Raw genomic sequence first — 14812 nt, 5'->3', positions numbered from 1 at the left:
AATAACAGGCATTTCCCATATTTATTCTGCGTTTAATTTCCTCCCGAGTATCATTTATATTTGTTACTGTTGCTCCAAGATATTTGAATTTTTCCACCTTTTCGAAGGATAAATCTCCAATTTTTATATTTCCATTTCGTACAATATTCTGGTCACGAGACAATCATATACTTTGTCTTTTCGGGATTTACTTCCAAACCTATCACTTTACTTGCTTCAAGTAAAATTTCCGTGTTTTCCCCTAATCGTTTGTGGATTTTCTCCTAACATATTCAAGTCATCCGCATATACAAGAAGCTGATGTAAACCGTTAAATTCCAAACCCTGTCTGTTATCCTGAGCTTACCTAATGGCATATTCTAGAGCGTCGTTAAAAAGTAAAGGTGATAGTGCATCTCCTTGCTTTAGCCCGCAGTGAATTGGAAAAGCATAAGATAGAAACTGGCCTATACAGACTCTGCTGTAAGTTTCTTTGAGACACATTTTAATTAATCGAACTAGTTTCTTAGGGATACCAAATTCAATAAGAATGTTATGTAAAACTTCTCTCTTAACAAAGTCATACGCCTTTTTGAAATCTATGAATAACTGATTTATTGTACCCTCATACTCACCTTTTTTCCTCCATTAGCTGTCGAATACAAAAAATCTGGTCCATAGTCGATCTATTACGCCTAAAACCGCACTGATGATCCCCAATAATTTCATTCATTTACTTACTTACTTACAAATGGCTTTTAAGGAATCTGCAGGTTCATTTCTGCCCTCACATAAGCCCGCCATTGGTCCCTATCCTGTGGAAGATTAATCCAGTCTCTATCATCATATCCCACCTCCCTCAAATCCATTTTAATATTATTCTCCCATCTACTTCTTGGCCTCCCCAAAGGTCTTTTTCCCTCCGGCCTCCCAACTAACACTCTATATGCATTTGTGGATTTATTTATTTACTTTTTTTTATTTACTTACCACAATTATTAATTAATCAGGAAGTATCCAAGCTGTGATTGGGTTAAGGGCATGTGATTAAAATAATTCAATCTGTATCTTTGGTACATAGGGGTGACTTTATTCCATATGAAAATAAACTTTCTTTTGCTGAAAAATCCTACCTTTTAAATACAACTGGATAAAAAATATTATTAAAACTGATACATGGTAAGGGTTTTTTTACTGAACCCACTTCTTAAAATCAAACAATTACGATCATCCACTATCTTCAGAACAAGTATAACAGCATCACACAGTCAATCAAAATGCCTCAGCAATCAGACAAATGGCTACACTCCACAGTAAAATGATATCAGTGCTTAAAATAGCATGCAGAACCACCTATAAACTGTTTTGACGTTAAGTTAACCTCATACAGAGGTCCAACATATGATTCAATGATGAACACGAAAATGAAACACATAAACAATATAAAAATTAACATTCTTAGTGATACATGATCTGAAGGACAAGATATATTTTATGAAATGGAGGTCAGTCTCGTACCTTCTATTCACTCTCATAAATTTTAATTGTAAATTGAGGCTTCAGATAAATTAAAATGCAAGCCATGTACACAAACTTAACATAATTTGGTATATAAATTGACCAATCTCAATTTTTTCCCTAGTAATTTAAATCATACATTCATAAAAACCAAACATCAAAGTAAATAGAAACCACAAATAACACCCATGCTCATACCTTAGTAGGGGACAAAATAATATCAGCTTGTACTATTTGTTGGCACAAAGTTAAGCGAATGACTAGAGTGAGCATACTACTTTATCTTGCTGAAGACCGAAATTCAATTCTCAGTTTGCTGAAGTGAAATCTGTAGCGGAAAAATGATGTTGGATAGTGTTTTATAGGAACACTAACGTTCCCACTTCCAACATTCAATTATTTATGCATTAAACAATGATAGTAAACTTTCTTGAGACACTGTTGTTTCCCATATCATCACGAATAAGATGAATGCTAATTTTGGTGACAATATTTGCGTTATATAAATTCAAATAATTTATAACGTTGGTTTAGTTTGTTATTTAGATCCCTTAAACACTGCGATCTCTGATGGGCCTTGGTTCTCTCAAAAAGCTCTGTCCTGCAGGGACATTAGTTAGTCAGTAAACACGTTGGCCTGCAGAGACAACAGTCAACAAAGTAAGATATTTGGTATGGTGAGAAACAGATATCTGATAAGGAAAATGTCCTAAAATCAACAATATGGAACTTATTTAACTTCTTTTGCAGAAGAAATCATATTAAGGGTTTTTACAGCCTCTTCAAAATCAATTATCTTCAGCTGGATCTGAATGAATCCAATGACAAGCCTGGTAACTGCTTATCAAGGACAGCATATCTGCACCATTTGATGTTATAGAACTATTGTGGAAATGGGGTATTTGAGTTAAGAGTACTGGTATGTTAAGTTTGTGTAGAAGGGCCGTAAAAGTGTCATCTGCTTTTCAGATTACGAAACCCATATTAATATTTAAGTGCGACAAATAATTATGTGAATCATTACAGATCAAATAACATAAGAAACATACTGTAATTCCAATAATTTCCAAAAGTCATTAATAGGACCCGGATTTTAGTGATTTCACTTTAAATTTTGCACACAGTTTCAACTTAACTTTGAATTCTGGTCATACTACAGTGGTTGGAAAGTTGCATAATTAATAGTTTTTTTTTTCTCGTCATTTTGGATGTTTAGGTATCTTCTTCAGTTTTACGTCATTACCAGAGATGAAGAAGCTTGTGGAGGTCGTTGGGACAAGTACCCCATGCACTGGATGAAAAGTGGTGCCAAACTAAATTTTTGCCCTGGACGAAATAAAGTCAAAATTTGTTTTTTTCTTATCGTATGTCGTTTTTATACAGTTTTTTGTAATTTGCAATTCACTTTAATTTCTTTTGACATTATAGTTTGCAGTATGGCTATCTTAAATTTACTGTAACAACATACCATTACGTATTTCTTAAACTTCTTTCTTATTTTTCACCACAATGTCACACAAAAATATGTAATACAACTACACACAAAGCACTAAAAGCTTGTAATTCAAATCGCATATACAGGGTGAGTAGTAATTGTGTACTATAAAGTATTGTAAAGTAGTCCATAATCAAATATAAACAGATTTTGTCATATAAACATATAGCCATAACGGCTTTGTTATCGAGATATAACAACACTGTGGGACGCTCGAGTTGGCATTACGTTGAAGCTATTCATGCATCAGTCATTCAGACAACACTCTACAGTACACAGTAAGTACAAGTGAATAGAGAGAAACGCTAGTCAGTCAGTGAACAGGTGCTGCATTTGTGCTTTCTGCAGACTGAACTACCACAACAAACAGTACCACTGTCAACATGGTCGAACAATTGGCTACTTCAAGGATGAAGTATCTCTGCATTACTGTCGTGTGGTGAAACGTCATCTGAATAAACGCTATCCAGGCAGATGGAGTGGACACAACAGGCTTGTTGCATGGCCGACGCAATCGCCTAAACTCAGTCCCAGAGAATTCTGGTTGCAGGTCACATGAAAGGACTAGTTTACTCTCAACGACACACTACGAGAGAGCATCTATTGATTGCAATTGTGGCTGAAGGAAATACAATTCCTGACATTGTTCAAAGAGCAAGACATTTATGTGGGGGGAGGGCGGAATTGTGTTGTGAAGTGAGTGGTGCACATTTCGAGCATCTTCTGTGAACTTACAATGTAAATAACCACGCCATTAAAAACCACTCTCAGAAAAGTAGCTGTTGTCTTTTTTTAACTGTTCCAATCATTATCTTCATAATGAATTGGGCACGACCATAAGTTTAAATGAAAAAATATGTTTCATTTTTAGTATAGAATATTCTGCACTACTTTATAGTACACAATTACGACTCACTCTGTATAGCTACCTGCAAATATAACTGATTTGATTAGTATGGTACCTTAAAATTAGTTTAACATGCTGATAATAGGTTTCAATTCATTTCCTGATTTTTCAGAACAATACAGGAAGTGATCAAAACTACAACGCAATTGTTAAATCATTGAATATTCTTACTAAGAAATAACATCAAGAGCACAAAATGTGAGGTTAAGTGATGTCAAACTAAGTTGACTGTAGTGAATCTATTTTAAATAATAATAGTCTATGTTACAGTATTAGACCATTTTTCATACCAGTACATTATATGCAATTTTTAAACAACTTTATGGGGAATTTGGTATGTTTCTGTGCTATTGTCATGTCATAAAAATGCAGGTCCTGATATAAGCCAATACATTTGTCAATAGATACCGCATCACTTGGAACAGCGGTAATTTAAAAAGTTACTTGCATAAAATTCACCTTTTCTACTCTTGGCATTTACAGCATTAAATATTCTTGCTTTGTCTCTTTAGTATAATATTACAATTGCACTCGACACAGATAAAATGCAAGAAGAGCAATACAAAATTCATTATAATAAAGCAAAAATATCAACAATAATTATCTGGCCAATATCTTTAATTTTAACTAAAGAGGAACTAAAACTAAAAACAATATTTTAAATAAAGAATGTGTATTTATACATTGTTAACCCATATATTAATTGTTTAATGTGAAAGAAGCTTGGAATGATGAAGAATAGTACCGTACTTAGTTGAAATGGAATTTTATCTCTATAAATTTTTTAATTATTATTAAGTAACATCAATAACAAAAAATACCGTACATAAAATTGCTCAAAACAGTTACCACAATCTGATACATAGTAATGTATGTTCCAAGAAAAGGATACTGAAATATAAGAAACGTGAGTTTGAGCTGTTATTAATAATTCATATAGTCTTCCGTCTTTATAGAATATATCTCTACTAGCGATGTGTGGATCTCATAGCACGCAAGATAACATGTGATGTTACCACATCGAAGTTAATAGTGTGCTGAAACCAAATGGCTCAAAATCAAAAGCACTTGTGGAAGATGAAAAAACAATACATTTCTATATCATAATTGATAGTAACGTTCCAGAAGTAATTTCAGAACATGTTTCCTATCTCAAAATAATTTTAATGGCACTAACAATCTGTCAATTTGTGACAAATGTTTTGCATCACTCATTATGTAACTTAAGCACGACTAAATTTGCAGCAGCATAAAACTGAACCTTGTGAACTAGTACCGGTACTATTTATGTCATATAAATCATACCTCAATTCAGGGTAGTTGATTTTTGGTTTCCGATCATTAGTTCATTTCATAATAAACTGTAAACATTGATTGGTCCCCTTTATATCTAAATGTGTCTACTAAAAGCTTTACATTTTAAGAACTTACATATTCATAATATCACTTATAGTTTATTGTTAAAACCATCTGAATATGTGTGCATCAATCCAAAAATATTTCCAATCAAATCTATTACATAGGAGTTAAAATAGAGTACATAATATTCTGTTTTTGTGGTGTACAAGAAAAAAAGAATTTTAAATTAATTAAATGTATGGTTATTTTGTGAAACTGAACATAAAACAAGTGCCCTTAACAAAGATGTAATGATGACAGTGTTGTTATGAACAACCCATGTTTTGTAATACCGGTATTATAATTTTGGTTTGCGTTGTGCAAAATATCATTATATCGCAAAGTTTCTTTTACCTTAAACACCATTACGTTAATATTTGCAGAAGAACACCAAATAAATTATCTAGAGTCTCAACTATATATATTCCTGCTGTAATATTATTTTTATCACAATGTTATTTAGAAATCTATAGACTAGTAATTTCATTTCCATAAAATGTTTTCATTCACAGATATGAGTTTATGATAATGACTATGATAATTTCCTTTATATCTCATGATTATAAAATCTTATATATCTCTTTCCAAATTCTCCATTTTTTGGATTTTCTGAAGTCAGACTTCCATTACAACCTGAGGAATTTATGAAAAAGTAGGTATACATCACTCACCACTAAACTAGGACTTCAGGATCCCAGACATTTCTTTACAGTATTCAAATGCCAGTACTGATACATAAATATTGGTTGTTAAATAAGGTTGTATTTTTTTATTTACTTAGAAGTTTTAAAACTGACAACAAATCATTAATATTAATGAAAATGCTATTGGCAGATTGCTGTACACAATATAAATCGAAACCTGAAATCATAATGAAACTCAAATCTCGTTTAGTAGTTAGTTTGTTGCGCACAAAAGTAAAATAAATATTGCATATTAATGAATAATTTCAGAGAATGTCGTATTATAAAAACCTGAAAAAATATTTTCTGTCAGCGCAGTACCTAAATTTTTAACAACAATGTTTGATGGTGATGCGTGAGGTACTTATCACCAAGTTAAGACGCAATAATCAATCTTTTACTAAGTTAAGCTTCAATAACAATCTTTTACACTAAACTGATTAAATTTTTCATTATCAATATATTATATATTTGGTTTAGAATATCTACATTTTAAATTGTTTTTTTTTTTTCTTTTTCAGAATATTTATTATTATAAGAACAGTTTGATTTAAGACAAATTGAAGTATTTTTCTCACACTGTTAACATATAGTACAACAAAACTTCATTGGGAGAGGAAAAAAAGTTTGTTTTTGGAACATTGGTATTAAGATTTTAACTGATATTGTGAGCCTTACTAAACATAATCTAGGTTTCAGTGAAAAGGTTAATTATTAAAAATAGATAGGAAAATTCAGGCAGTAGGCTACATATTACTCTTCATAAAACTAATGCCGTAACTGAGGAAGAGTAGGTATGTAAAATGCACAACACATCTAAAATCTAAATTCTTTGAAAACTGCATTATAGTTAAAAGAACAAAGTGACGAGAATGAAAAACAAATAAATAAACTGCAGGTAGACTTTTCTATTGGGAAATGGAACACAATCCTTTATGTTATGACTGCACTTAACCAAGAAATGTAATGTGAATTGTCAATGGAATAGACAAATAGAGATGTAGAGACGTGTACTGTATATAGCAATTAAGTGCCATGTTGTAGATATGCAAATCATAAAAGAGCCCTGTCCCTGAACGAGAGAACTCCAGACAAATGTTATTTGCTACTGTACTTATTGCCTGTGTCAAAGCTCAGCTCTTCTAAATATCCTCATCTGTATCATTCATGATTACTCTATAACGAAAAGATCATTGTCGGGATAATTCTACAAGAAATGTGAAATATATCTGTTTGTCCTCCAGAAATTTAGCTTTTCCAAATTAAACATTCACTGCTATTGGTTGCCGGTATTTTTACTTGTACAAAGACTGAGTTTAGTAGAGTTGTGTTTCTACTCCAAACTAATGAAGAATGGAAGTCAATATTTAACGGGCTTGAGAACTGGTAACTGTGGGAAATAATGCTGCTGGCAGACCACTAAGATGTGGCCCGGCCCTGTAATTGGGACCATGTGATTTGGGGAGGGAAACTCTTTTCTAAATTATGACATGCATCTTTCGATCACTCTCCCTGCAAAATTAATCAAAGCTCTTAAGTGAAACAGAGAAAAATATAGTCTTTGTCTCACCTTTCGTCAAGAGTAATGAATCTGATACCATATCTGAAGGCATGGTAAACAATCAACCAATATTTACCGGTACCTGAATAAAAATTTTCTACAAAATATGTTTCCAATTAACTTAAGTATGTTTGTGCCATAAATTACACAAATTAAATACAACATCAGCTAAAATGGAAGTGCAGACACACAGTTAGGACTGTGCCATTTTGCCGTGGAGTGTAGAAGGGCAATAACAGCAGGATTCTTCAGCATAGTTTTTCAACATCACTTCTGTAACAAACAACATTCTCCACATGGTCCAAATTCAGTCAAAAATTCAGTTCAAATAGAAACAATCATCTGTTGTGGTACTGACCAATGAATATAAATGTTTTACTAAGATTCAAACATTTCTATGACTGAAGGGAGGTAATACACCACAAAGAAACAAGTCAATCAGTAATATATCCTTTTATTCTATAAAAATGGGTAAGAAAGGTACTACGGTATATTTATGATGAAAGCAATGAAAGAATCACTGTTCTTGAGCTATCATTTATATCTTACGATATTCTTTGGTATAGAAAAATGTAGAGAGGTCAAAACTTCAGATGAAAGACAGAACATCATAGAACAATTTTATGATATGTAAAAGAGCTTGTTTCTAGTACCACTGTCATATTAGAATAATTGAAATATTATCTATCATACCATTCAACATGTATAACCCCTGAAGTAAATTATGTACCGTAATACACAAATTTGTACAAGAGTCAAGTTGGATAGACCGACAGGATAGCCTACAGACTGGAAGAATCTAGGTTAAGGTCAATCAGATTTTTCATCTCATTATAATTTGTAGAATTGTCTCAGAATCTAATCAGTCGCCTACAAAACTGACAGTGGTCTTTTCTGGGACAAAAGACAGTCAGTGCATTGTAGTGACTATATTATCATTTCCTTTTAGTGTCGAGGTCTATAAGTTATGTGAGATTTATTTCCACTCTACTTTATAATGGCGTGTATATCGATATGTAGCCTATATGGGTACTTAACCTCTTGATAAAATCATGCTGACTGCTGCGGAACATAGAAGAATTTCATAACCTAAATTATATTAACAATAAGAATAAAATTGATAATATTTTCGTAATTTCTGTACAGTACAGATACCAGTAACTAGAAGTACTTAGTTTGTGGTCTCATTATTTCAGATATAAAATCCGAATTTGAACTTTTAGAAATGATCTATTAAGATTTTATGTACTATATAAAATGTATACGCCTACATGTAAAAGTTGTCAGTTGTTGGATTTAAAATAACTTTAGTCCATTATGTTAGAATGTCATTTATCCCACGTTTACACCGGCTTTATGAAGGCCCTCACAGATGCCAATAAACAGAATGGTACATACTGCATAATCATTTCAATTTTCATATTGCACTTGAAAAATTAGCCTTCAAACTCTATTAGGAGCAAATGAAGTTCAGTTGAGGCATGTACTGGTACCAGCTAATTGGCCGAATGCTTACTTGCTTTGCATATTGGAGACGCAGGTTCAGACTGTTATGAAAAGAGATGAATTTGTTTCTTTTTTCTACAGAAATTGCACTGATACAAATTCTTACTGGGAGTGAAATTTCTGTTTTTCTTATAATTATTTTACAATTTCTCTGTTCATTATAATCTAAGAAATAAAACAGATAGATAAAAACATAGGCTCTACTTTTGGATTTATATAAATTGATGACCAATGGCAAATTCAATAATTGATCCAAGAAGGGTATCCATGGATACAATTACGTCACAATACTAATTTTTTTTTTTTTACATTGTAATATGTGTATTTTGCAGCTGTATTACTGCTCCGAAAATTATTACATGGTGTCACCACTTCGCTTTCAGCAACATTTTAAAATAAAATTTCTATTTCTATTGTGCAACAATTCAGTGTGAAAAGAACTTCAGTTACTGTATGGCCGCACATCCACGCAACTTAGAGGGAATAATGGTTTTATTAAAACTAGTTTATAGCTATATGGAACTCGGACACAAATTTTACACATGACAGTGAGATGCTATTTTTGACATTGTAAGAATTGTTTATGATATTTAAGTGCTTCGCTTTTGTGGCATACACTCCCCTCACTCCAGAAATCTCATATGTAGCTGCTTAAACTCACTCACACTTGCACGCACCACAACATACATACATACACACACACACACAACTGTTATTATTGTCACACAACATGAAGAACACAGTTTTTTTAACATTACCAGCGCACAGTTTTGGCATCTTATGAGTTACAAAGATACAATTCTAGACAAGAAAGTTTGTCGATGGGCACAGAAATGATAAGTGTGATCCATCTTTGCAGTCGACACCTTCCCGCCCGCCAGTTGCTGGATGCAGCTCGCAGACAGCTCGGTATTATGGCAACATCGGGTATGAGAACTTCTCAATAGTTCTCTCCTGCTACCTAATTTTAGTCTTATCTTTCTGAGGCTCCAAATAAATTGGAGTGATATCTGAAGGCTTGTATTTCCTGAAATGATAGAATTGAAAAAAAAATGTGTCAAAGTTACATTTCAACATATTGTATAGTAACTTTTAATTATTTACCGAACAATCATTTTAAATTAAATAGTCTATCCAGAGTTGATAATAAAGGGGCAATGACGGAATTAAAATAACAGAGGAAATCTAAGTACTTGGAGAAAATCTACTCCGTGCTTCCTTTTTACATCTTAAAAAAATAGTATTTGAACTGAAATTCAATTTAATTCTACAGTATTCAGAAACTCAAAATGTACAATATACAGTATGTACAACTTACTTTATCACTAGTGAATGAATAGTCCTTGTTTTCTATACTATTATGATAATCTGTCAGTTTCTTCTGATGAAGAGCAGATAATCTTGATGAAGCGGTAACAGTGGAGGATTGGGAAGGAATAAGGCATGGCTTGCATTTCTGTTCTCTGTTTAATCCGAAATTTCGATAGGTGTTCTACTGTACAGCATAATTTAAGCTATGTTTAAATTTAACTATCTCACAATAGTTCTGAATTACTTGTGATCATACTTACGCATACTCCGAATTGGGAACTCCAATTACAAGCATATCACTGCCTTTTATGCGCATTCTCCACATGCTTTTATGATAGCCTCGGGCATCAAGATCCCATATCTTGAAGCACTGAAAACAGAGCAAATGACCATTTCACAGTTTCAATTCATAGCTTCAATGTTACAATATTTGGATAATAATGACATTAATTATAAAATGAGGTTAACAGAGATAAACTTTATCACATTCGTACCTTTTCTTATTTAGCAATTAAAATAGCGAAGAATTTTTTTTTTTTTTTTTTTTTTTTGCGTTACATAATGCTGAATAAAATTCAAAATGAAAATCTCTCATTAGCTTATAACCAAATCTTTTTGTGATTTACATGAATATTTTATTATCGATTTTAATGATTAATATTGTAATATGTTTGACAATGTCTATTGCACTATTAATTCTGCCCAAAGTTTGTAACCTAATACAAATACGATCTGAGATGCTTGCTTTTACTTCCTTTCCAAAGGAAGCCACGCTAAGTACCTATGATACGAGTCTCCCTTACTTACTTCCCTTTGAAAGAAATTACATAGGGTGACTAGAGGTCTCAGTTTTACTGGGACAGTCTCAGCATTTAGTGCTTTGTCCTGGTGTTCTGAAAAGTTTTCTTAGGACATAAAAATGTTCCGGTTTCCTTGTACAGATTGAAGCAGTGTTTCCTTGCACAAGTGAAAATGTTTTGATAGCAGTTTTATTTTCCCCTTGAAATGAAATGCGACCAGGATTTGAACCCAGGGTTGCTTGTTTAAAGGGTTGTCAACTGTTTTAAGGTCTGGTAACTTGTAGGCTATGCATTGCTGTCATTTCATTAGCATTAAAATAGAGCACATTTAATATTATCCTTATTTCTTCTATCACAACAACATAAATTTACAGTTTTAAATGTCTGAATTTCAGTTTGTAAAATTTATGTTTGTTATCTCATATCTAAGAAGTGTCCCATATTTTACTTTCAAAATATGGTTACCTTGCATAAAGCTTTTATTCTCCTTAAAGCTCTATTGCGATAGGTCAGGTATGAACTTATGAACCTTGGATGCAGTGGATAGCTAGTCCAATGAAGACGATATGTGTGATTTTATCATCTTTAAAATCTGTTACCCTCAGCCAAATCTGAAATCGAGAATCCTGGATCCAAAGACAAGCATGGTATTTACTAAACCATTGAGTTCGAAATGCTAAGATTATTATCTCTCTTAAGAATCCGTTGTCCTTAAAAATATATCGCTCTTATCCAAGTTTCAACCAGCAAACTTCAAATCCTATGGTAAATATGGCAATTTCTAAATCGTTCAGATAACATCTCTAAATTTATTAAAAACTAATTTAGGCTGAAGCCTTTATCAGTTGTATTAGACAACATAATGTAATATGCCTACATTTTAATCTGTAATTTAGTTAATTACAAATTAATACACTTTTCCTGTTCAGAAAGAAGATATGTGTTGAGTCAACAGATCATAAAATACCTTGGCAACTTGCAGCCATGTTACAAAATCCTTTGGTTCTTCCATTTTGATGAACATCACGTTAACCTCATCCTAAAAACAAAATATTCAATAAATGTAAAATAAGTCCGTTTTTAATAAGATGCGTAGTAACAGAATCAGTCATTATCTTAAAATATCCAGCTCTCTGTACTCACTTTCTTGTCTGGAATGAAGTTTTCCTCACACGGAGATTTACTATGGTCCAACATTGAACCTCTTTTGATCATGCTCACTATCAGTTCCTCGTAGTTATTCTTCTTCACACTGAAATCAAAGATTCCTCAACATTAGTATTAAATAAAGGTATTTTTGCTCTGCTGTTGAGTAAAAATTATAATAGAATGACATTATTTTGATGTTATAATTTTGTAATTCTCCACCGTTGTGACTATGTCAATAGCACACTGCATTCCAACCAAACGGACCCAGGTTTGACTCCCAGCGTGGGACTGATTGTTTGTGGAGGCTTGCATTTGTGAGATGTCCAGTGTGGAAACCAATGAATCACCCTTCCCTACCTGCAATGATGTGTTAAATTGGATAAAAGGAGAGATAAAGCAGAATAATAAAGACAGAATTTTATAATTTCTGGAACGCAAGCAAACATTTTGAGTCAATTACACTCAAAAGAGAGAAAATTATACCGATGCATTTCTACTGCTATTACTACTACTGACAGCATTAATGTTGTCACTGTCATCATTGCCATCATCTTCATCGTCATAGTCATTGCCATTGTCGTCATCAGAATCGTCACTGTCGTCACCACCATCATCATCACTCAAACACACACTTATCTTGAAACAGTTTATGGTATATTTTGATAAGTGTTGCACATACTGTTTATTACAGAGAAAAAAGTATTCAGTTTTATGTTGTAATTTTATAATTTGATGTTATGTGTTCTGAACTAAAATTATTACAGTACCAGTATAATTTTTTTTATCATCATCATTGCTTTCTGAATTTTATATGACAATTTACATCACAGATTTAATGTCTTAACCCCTTCAGGCCTGATGTACATTATAGTGTAGGGTACATTGTTTCTTTTTTTCTTTTTTGGAATGTCTTCGATACTTTTAACTATTTTGAAAAATTCAATGTGATAGTAATTGAGAATATTATTTTTGAAACATTTCTATACCTGAATTAAAAACAAAATTTAAAATTTTGGGGAGCCAAGGATCAAAATTTTTCCCAAATATTGATTTTCTGTGGAGACTTGATTTGGGAATTTTGTATCCCCAGAATGATTATGTGGCCAGTTTTTATTTATTTATTTTTTTTAATATAAATTCAGGTCTGAAGGGGTTAAAATGTTTGTTGAATGTCTATGGTGTAATAAAAATCATTTAAGTTAAATGAGGTGACTATTATTAATATTGTAATTTGTTGTCTGTTTCTAAATTCGTTTTCTCTCCATTTCCAGTGGGATATATTTTTATTTTTTTATTGTCTTTCTGTTGATAATCTGCAGAACTAAGTACAGTTATGTCGTTATGTCTATGAGTCATGTTACTGCTGTATAAATTCCACGCAGCTCTATGTTGGAAAAATAACAATCCAAACATTTTTAAGGTTACAGTCAGATAAGCGTCTTATGTATATGATGTGAACGGTGCCTAAAATTATTGTTATTTTCAGTGTAAATAGCAAAAAATGTTCAGTGATTCCTTCTCGTTTTAAATATTTCTCAACATCAATAACACTAGCTGTGTATGATGGTAGTTGTACAAGTCGTGACGCTATTATTTTGATTATACATCTTGATTACACAACTATTAACACTGTATCACTTTGGAATATGTATGATAAGAACTTTCTTGTGTTAAATATTATTAACGTACCTTGTTAACATGTTTCGACCTATTTTCGGTCATCTTCGGGACTGGTCGACCAGTTCCAAAGATGACCGAAAATAGGTCGAAACATGTTAACAAGGTACGTTAATAATATTTAACACAAGAAAGTTCTTATCATATATATTCCGAAATATTATTTTGATTTATGATGAGTGGTTAATTTCTTCAAAATTTTTCTTAATTATATATATTGCAAGATCCCATTTGGATCATCATGTTATAATCACTAAGCAGGCTTACTCACTCACTGTTTCTCTCATTTTTTGTATATCTATCTCCATTAAGTTATTATTTTTTTATTGTTTACATAATTTATAGAATTAAACAGTATGTATCTAATTAAAATCCGTAAGTGACTAACAGATTCTAATTTCTTTATGAAATTTTACTAAATTAGGAGTAAGTTATCTTGTAAATTGATATATGTAGGCTACATACCAGTAGTTCAATTATATTAATAAGTAAATATCTATATCAATTGCACATTATTAATAGATAATTGTAGTGGTGGACTGTGAGTTTGAAAGTTGAGGCAGCGAAGACGTGACTGATGAGAGATTGTATTTTATGTATTAAAAGATATTATAAATCATGCTTTAATTAGTTACCTGTCTACATTTCTCAATTCAACATTGGGCTGAGTGTTGAAGGAATGTTTTTTGAAGTAGACATCTTGGAAATATGAGTTCATATTGAGGCCTGATGACCCGAAGTGATAAGTGCGAGACACATCTGGAATCACACACTCTCTCCCTTTCCGGACCTCTGGCAGTCGCATCCACATGTCCCAATCCCACATCT

General features: G+C 32.3%; 1 protein-coding gene across 8 annotated transcripts in view; it reads right to left on the bottom strand.

The window, feature by feature from the left end:
• Positions 1 to 1046: 1046 nt before the first annotated feature.
• Positions 1047 to 14812, bottom strand: part of LOC138701645 (protein O-linked-mannose beta-1,2-N-acetylglucosaminyltransferase 1-like) — a 1230831-nt gene continuing 1217065 nt past the window's right edge. For 7 of the 8 annotated variants that reach the window (XM_069828753.1, XM_069828752.1, XM_069828758.1 and 4 more), the window contains 5 exons: positions 14620 to 14810; positions 12302 to 12410; positions 12126 to 12197; positions 10619 to 10728; positions 1047 to 10074 (listed from right to left, as the gene is read on the bottom strand). In XM_069828753.1, coding sequence (XP_069684854.1) covers positions 10005 to 10074; positions 10619 to 10728; positions 12126 to 12197; positions 12302 to 12410; positions 14620 to 14810 — 552 coding nt within the window. In that variant the 3' untranslated portion in view covers positions 1047 to 10004. The remainder of the gene's footprint in view (positions 10075 to 10618; positions 10729 to 12125; positions 12198 to 12301; positions 12411 to 14619; positions 14811 to 14812) is intronic. The other variant, XR_011332653.1, reaches the window with a different exon arrangement.

Source organism: Periplaneta americana, chromosome 6 (genome assembly GCF_040183065.1).
Source record: "Periplaneta americana isolate PAMFEO1 chromosome 6, P.americana_PAMFEO1_priV1, whole genome shotgun sequence".
Classification (NCBI taxonomy): Eukaryota; Metazoa; Arthropoda; class Insecta; order Blattodea; family Blattidae; genus Periplaneta; species Periplaneta americana.
Note: the sequence above shows the minus strand (reverse complement) of the source record. Positions and strands in the feature narration are given on the sequence as shown.